General features: G+C 37.0%; 1 protein-coding gene across 21 annotated transcripts in view; it reads left to right on the top strand.

Moving 5' to 3' along the window:
* The window catches only part of abcc8b (ATP-binding cassette, sub-family C (CFTR/MRP), member 8b), a 47,385-nt gene that overhangs the window by 17,817 nt on the left and 22,068 nt on the right, over window positions 1–7,500 (top strand). For 16 of the 21 annotated variants that reach the window (XM_021467927.3, XM_021467930.3, XM_021467928.3 and 13 more), the window contains 9 exons: window positions 114–248; window positions 430–592; window positions 2,753–2,793; window positions 2,893–3,044; window positions 3,129–3,231; window positions 4,466–4,597; window positions 5,148–5,220; window positions 6,825–6,930; window positions 7,478–7,500. The exon at window positions 7,478–7,500 is cut by the window's right edge and continues 10 nt beyond it. In XM_021467927.3, the coding sequence (XP_021323602.1) occupies window positions 114–248; window positions 430–592; window positions 2,753–2,793; window positions 2,893–3,044; window positions 3,129–3,231; window positions 4,466–4,597; window positions 5,148–5,220; window positions 6,825–6,930; window positions 7,478–7,500 (928 nt within the window). The remainder of the gene's footprint in view (window positions 1–113; window positions 249–429; window positions 593–2,752; window positions 2,794–2,892; window positions 3,045–3,128; window positions 3,232–4,465; window positions 4,598–5,147; window positions 5,221–6,824; window positions 6,931–7,477) is intronic. The other 5 variants (XM_073929741.1, XM_073929739.1, XM_073929740.1 and 2 more) reach the window with 1 other exon arrangement.

The raw sequence follows: 7,500 nt of genomic DNA, 5'->3' as shown, positions 1-7,500 counted from the left end.
AAGCGTGGCCGTACGTACCTCCGGCAACGTAAATCGCAGTCTCCAGAAACGTCCGCGGGGCTACGTTTCCAGAATGAGCTTGGGTTGAGTTCTGCTGTTATTGTCGTGTGCAGATTGTGATTGGAGTGTTGCTGCTGTATTATCTGCTGGGAGCCAGCGCTCTGATCGGTGCGACCGTCATCACCGTTTTGGCTCCTCTGCAGTATTTTGTAGCGACTCGACTCTCACGAGCTCAGAAGAGCACACTGGTGAGCAGATCTGTCATGTATAATTACGTAGTCTGGATTATGTAATCAGAATATCAAGTACTTGTAATTAGAATAAACTACTTTTAAAAAATACTCTCAAAGATTACAGTCACTTTTCACTTCTGTAACCCTCGGATTTCCAGCGTGCCTGAAGCAAAGGCTGTGTGTGTGTTATTTTCAGGAATACACCAGTGAGAGACTGAAGAAGACCAACGAGCTGCTGAGGGGAATCAAGCTCTTAAAGCTGTACGCCTGGGAGCACATCTTCAGATCCAGCGTGGAGGAAACACGCAGACAAGAGCTGACCAGCCTGAGGACGTTTGCACTCTACACATCCCTCTCCAGTGAGGACACACACACACATGCGCATGCATACACACTCACATTTAAACAGGCAAACAAACACACTGCAAATGATTAAAGCTATTATACATGTTATGAAATAGTTATGCACTGGTGGTCTGATGTAAACGTAGATGAGCACATATTAGATATAATTGTTCATATGGTGTGAATTTCTAATATTTGCTTTTAAATTGTATGCAAACTTATGTTGATTAGTATGAAAATAAATTTCAAACTTAGATTATGAAACCTTATGATATTGAATATGATTATTGAATATACCATTATATTAAATGCAAATATGTTTATATACAGATGAAGTCAGAGTTATTATTAGAAACATGAAAGCATCGCATTCTCAGATTCGACTCTCTATCACTTACCAAACGCTTTATATTAATTGACAGATTTATGCGATGGCATGTTTAGATTGCGCCCGTAAATTCCAGGAATAATATTTGCTTTAAAATCTCCAGCAGATATATTCAGCATCCCTGAACTCAAACCTATGATATTTTACCTTACAGTAAATCCAATAACCCAGTAATACTGCAGTCACTGGGAGAAACATCGTCTTCATAAATATGGACAGTTCAGTATAGGTGGACAGCAGGGAATGAACGCACCCTCCTTATTATTTAACAAGTGATGTTAATAAGAGTAGAAATTTTATTATTTAATAGAGAGAAATTTTCCACAATATTTGCCTTAATATTTTTTCTTCAAAATAAAACCAGATTTTGTTTTATTTTGGCTTGAATAAATGCAGTTTCACATAAAAATAATAATAATAATGTTTAATCCCTCCTGTTAATAGTGTTAAAATAGTGTTAAATAGTGTTAAAATGGGGTTTGTGATCAAATAGTGTTCATGTTTAAACATGTTTAGGTGTTTAAAAGGATTGTTTAGATGTCTTCAAATATGTAATACAAATGTTTTTATTTTATTACTAATTTTTGGACACTATTTTGCATTCAGTGGTGTTTAAATGTGATCAAATTGTGTTTATATGTTCAAATGTGTATAATAAAGGTGTGTGTATGTACAGTTGAAGTCAGAATTATTAGCCCCCCTGTGAGTAAGTTTTCAATTTTGGGTGAACTATGCCTTTAAATGATTTATATTTAGACAAGAGAATCAGAGATGATGGGGTCGAGGTTTATTTCCAGAACCTTTACTTTCTCTGTTCCAGCAGTGCAATGATATATATATATATATATATATATATATATATATATATATATATATATATATATATATATATATATATATATATATATATATATATATATATATATATATATATATATATATATATATATATATTTATTTATTTATTTATTTATTTATTTATTTATTTATTTATTTATTAGCCCCCTGAATTATTAGACCCCACTGTTTATTTTTTTTCTTCCAATTTTGTTTAACTGAGAGCAGATTTCTTCAGCACATTTCTAATCATAATAGTGTTAATAACTCATCTCTAATAACTGATTTATTTTCTCTTTGTCATGATGACAGCACATAATATTAGACTAGATATTAGACTAGATATCTTAGACTAGATATCTTCAAGACACTAGTGTTCAGCTTAAAGTGACATTTAAAGGCTTAACTAGGTTAATTAGGTAAACTAGGCAGGTTAGGGTAATTAGGCAAGTTATTGTATAATGATGGTTTGCTCTGTAGACTATCGGGGTAAAATATAGCTTAAAGGGGCTAATTATATTGACCTTAAAATGGTGTTTAAAAAATTAATAACTGCTTTTATTCTAGCCGAAATAAAACAAACAAGACTTTCTCCAGAAGAAAAAATATTATAGGAAATACTGTGAAAAATTCCTGAATCTGTTCAACATAATTTGGGAAATATTGTGATGTAAAGATGCATATATACAATATATGATGTAAAAAAAATGCACACTTCATTAAATAAAAAGAATATAAAATGACAATAAAATATTACATCCTAAAATAACCATACAACAATTCAAAATAATTAGTTTGCACGATGTTTAAGTTTAAGTACTACTTATAGATTACTTAAATATAATATTATATATATAATTATAATTAAATATAATTATTATATATATTATAACTATTAAATTGGTACTTGTAAGAACTTTTAAAAGCTGTGATTTCATTCTCTCTTCAGTCTTCATGAATGCTGCCATCCCGATAGCTGCTGTTCTCACAGTGAGTCTGTGTTCCACCCTCATATATCATTCTCGCTCTAGTGTAAAACTGCAGGACTTCATGTGTGCAGCAGTTCATGTGTGTGTGTGTGTGTGGCAGATTTTCGTGGTTCATGTGCACCTGCAGAGCTCCTCAGACTTCGCTCTGTCTCCTGCGGTGGCGTTCGGCTCTCTGTCGCTCTTCCACATCCTGGTGACGCCTCTGTTTCTGCTGTCCAGCGTCCTGCACTCCACCGTCAAGGCGCTCGTCAGGTCAGCATCAGACGCTGCAGACCGTAACACTGACCGTCTGCTCGCCAAATCGACACTGTTCATGTGTGTCTTCTTCCTCCTCAGCGTGCAGAAGCTGAGTGAGTTTCTGTCCAGCGCAGAGATCGAGACGGACCAGGATCCCATCGCACAAACGCCAGCAAACAACAACGGAAACATCAAGTCTGTGGTCAGTTCAGTCTGTAAAACACACATTCAGAGTCAGCACTTTTTAATTTTTTTTCTTTCTCAAATATTTTCCAAATGATGTTGAACAGATTCAGGAATTTTTCACAGTAATTCCTATAATATTTTTTCTTCTGGAGAAAGTCTTATTGGATTTATTTCGGCTAGAATTAAAGCCGCTTTTAATTATTTTAAAGCCATTTTAAGCTCAATATTATTTGCCCCTTCAGCAATATTAGTGTTGGATTGTCTCCAGAACAAACAACTGTTATACAATGATTTGCCTAATTACCCTAACTTTACCCTAATTACCCTAGTGAAGCCTTTACATGTCACTTTAAGCTGAACACTAGTGTCTTGAAGAATATCTAGACTAATATTATGTGCTGTCATCATGACAAAGAGGAAATAAATCAGCTATTAGAGATGAGTAATCAAAGCTATCATGATTTTGATTTGATTTATTTATTTTCAAACAAAACTATCATACATAAAATGTCATTAACAAAAAGAAATACATTTCAACATGGTCGAAAATGGAGCGGGATGAAGCATAAGCTTATTATTCTCCCACCCCATTACCACATACATCATTCGTTTATTACTTAAACTTATTTATTCTTTTACTTATCTCTTCTTTTTACATGAAACTTATTTGATCCTTTTGGCATCTTTGATAAATAATATGTTTGATTCCATTTGTACCTTTTCATTTTGTAACATATAGACCCAAAGAAAAAATACAAATAAAATACAATGTACTGCAAATAGAGAAAAAGAAACAACAACAACTGCATAGTACTGCAAATAATTAAATTTCCATCATACCTTTCTCTTTTTATCCCTTTTCAGTCACCTTCATCATTATATTCCTTTATTAATATATATATATTTATACAGTTTTTTAAATTGATTAATATCCTGACGTTGTTTTAGAGTCTGATCTAGACTGTTCCATGGTTTTACACCACATACAGACATACATAAACTTTTTAAAGTTGTTCTTGATTTTTTAACCTCCTAAAATTTACTTCGTCTCTCAGATTATACCCTCCTAGTCGTTCTTCAAAATACTTTTGTACACATTGATTAGAAATGTGTTGAAGAAATCTTCTCTCGCTTACCTGTGTGAGGCGCACTCAGAAATGCAGTCTTTTCGGCATGCTTTTCCCTTAAATTGTGCGTGAGTGTTTGAGTGTTTTCTGCAGTGTTGACCGGTGTTCTTCGTCTGCTCTCAGTATGCGCTTCAGCTTCAGGCCAAACTGGTGAACCGTAAGAATAAAGCCAAACAAGACGTGAACAGAAACTTTGAGCAGCAGGACCAGGAGCTGCGAGCCTCGGCCCAGCACGAGGACAACATCTGCATCAAGGTGACAGAGAAATGGTTCAACCTTTACAGTCTGTGTGAAACTAAATGTACAAGGTTTCACGTGTTCACACTTAGCTCTTATATAATAAGATATAATATAATATATTATATTTTATATATATATATCTATTATATTATATCTAATATATTATATCTTATATAATAATATTTAATCATTCTGAAATTGGCAGCTTCTTCAAGTTCTTTATGATTATTGAGTAGCTATGGTTCCATCCACCTATTTTTAAGTGCATTTCAGGATATCACATAAATCAATACTTAATAGGGGGTGACATGGTGGCTCAGTGGTTAGCACAGTCCAAACACATGCACTATAGGGGAATTGATGAACTAAATTGGCCGTAGTGTATGAGTGTGTATGTGTGTTTCCAAGCATACTGGGTTGCGGCTGGAAGTGCATCTGCTGTGTAAAACACATGCTGGAATAATTGGCGGTTCATTCCGCTGTGAACCCTGATAAATAAAGGGACTAAGCTGAAGGAAAATGAATGACTGAATGTCAGTATAATGATGATGTTTTGTCTGTGCAGATCGTGAACGGATATTTCTCATGGACGCAGGGCTGCCCGACTCTCACCAACATCGACATCAAGGTTCCCTTCGGTGAGTTTCTGTCTGACTGTCAGTGATGGACTGATTCGTGCACGTGTGTTTATTTAAAGGAGACCTATTCTGCTCCTTTTTACAAGATGTAAGATGCGTCTCTGATATCTCTAGAGTGTGTGTAGCTCAGTTTGAGCTGAGAACAGCACACAGATAATGTTCTCCAGCTCTCTGAAACTGACCCTTTCAGGTAGGGGTGTCAAAATTAATCGTTTCTTTGATGCACTGCGATGCAGACGCGGACAATTCGGTATCGGTTCAGTAATAATCATAACCGGTTATTACTGACGTCATTTACCTCATATGCGCTCTGTCGCGAGGGAGACGATCGCGAGTATTTACAACGCTCTAACTATTTAATACTCATGAACTGTGCACAATTTCACTGTGTGTGTTTGAGAATGAAAGTAGCCTACTCCATTTCTCTCTCTCTCTCGCTCACTCACTCTCGCTCTGTCTCTCTCTCTCTTTCTCACACACACACAGTGGCCCATTTGACCTGCTTTTCTTCTCCTCTCGGCTGTTTTACAGTTACTTTTGGATACAGAAACGAGCGCGTGTCTGCAGAGTTTTCTCCACCGTGTCTATCATAGATCAGCTGTGAGATCGCCGCTGCCGCCTGCCGCTTATCATTCATCTGAAGAGCGCAGCGCGCAAGAGCCAATCGCAACCGTTTTTGTTGAGGGTGTGACCAATCAAAGGGGTGTAAGAGAACTAGACAAGATTCAGAAATTGAGCTGGATATTTATATTTGTTTATATTATTTGCTAAAGCTCGTTTTTTTTAAAGTTACAGTTTATATATCTGACTGTTTGTATTGAATGACACAATTGTATTACAAATAAAAGCCTATATAAATATAAATAAATTCATACATTTTAATACAAGAGCTGCTGTTGTGAAGAAAATATAAAAGCATCGTCAATGCACCGTGATGCACCGAAATATCGAATTAAACCGAATCGATGTCATGATAATCGTAACCGAACCGAACCGTGAGACTAGTGTAGGTTCACAGCTCTACTTTCAGGTTTGATCCAAATTGTGGCGTTTTGGTGACTGTCGCTTTAAATGCAAATGAGATTGAGCGCTTTTCAGAAGAGGGCGGAGCTACAGATGCATATGCATGAGCATAGTGACAGATGTAAAACAGCAGTGTGTGTGTTGTCAGTGCTGGTCAGGTGTGAGTGTGTGCTTCATGCATCTGTCAGTCTATGTTGCTCCTGTCTCTGTTCATCTGAAACTCCACATCTATAATCCTCTGAGTCTATGCTGACATCATCTTCAGCAGCTCAAACACTCTAATGGCGAATGAACAGACGGCTGCTTCTCACTCAGGCCTGCTGATTATGCTAATGAGATGGAAAGATGGGCACTTGTGGGCGGGGCTTTCCCCCTCTGATGGCATGTATAAAGGCAGAATGTCAATCAGAGTGTTTCATTTATCAAGTCTGATAAGTACAAACACAATTAACTCATGCTGATCATCAGAGGCTGGAGATATTCACACACTACTGACACATAACTGGGCTTAAACCTCTTATAAAAGTGAATTTTGCATAATAGGTGCTCTTTAACAGAAGGTGTTTTGTGTGGTCTGTCAGGTCAGCTGACGATGATCGTAGGACAGGTGGGTTCTGGGAAATCTTCTCTTCTGTTGGCTGCGCTGGGAGAAATGCAGAAGATTTCCGGAAGCATCACGTGGAACAGGTGAAAACAACACTAATCTAATTTAAGTTTGCATGACACGAAGGCTCAGTGGTGTAGCCTCACAGAAGGAGGTTGCTGATTCGAGTCTCCAGTGAAGTTTGCATGTTCTCCCCGTGTTGGTGTGGGTTTCCTCCGGGTGCTTCGGTTTCCCCCACAGTCCAAACACATGCGCTATAGGGGAACTGATCAACTACACTGGCCGTAGTGTATGAGTGTGTGTGAATGAGTGTGTATGGGTGTTTCCCAGTGATGGTTTGCAGCTAGAAGGGCATCCACTGTGTAAAACATGTGCTGGAATAGTTGATGGTTCATTCCGCTGTGGCGAGCTGATTAATAAGGGACTACACTGAAGGAAAATGAATGATTATTATGTTAATAAATAACACTGAAATAGCACATTTAATACTTACGACGCTGTTCTGACCATCATCAGCATCTTTAATTATACGTTGTTAATCCACTTCCTAAGAAAGTTCCAGCGTGTACACTTTAAATGCAGGGTTGGTTTGCTATGACTGCTTTATCACACTGCGTTATTTCCTCACAGTTTACCCAGGAGTGATTCAGATG

The sequence above is a fragment of the Danio rerio genome, chromosome 18 (assembly GCF_049306965.1).
Source record: "Danio rerio strain Tuebingen ecotype United States chromosome 18, GRCz12tu, whole genome shotgun sequence".
NCBI classification, from domain to species: Eukaryota; Metazoa; Chordata; class Actinopteri; order Cypriniformes; family Danionidae; genus Danio; species Danio rerio.
This window is presented reverse-complemented; position numbering and strand designations above follow the sequence as displayed.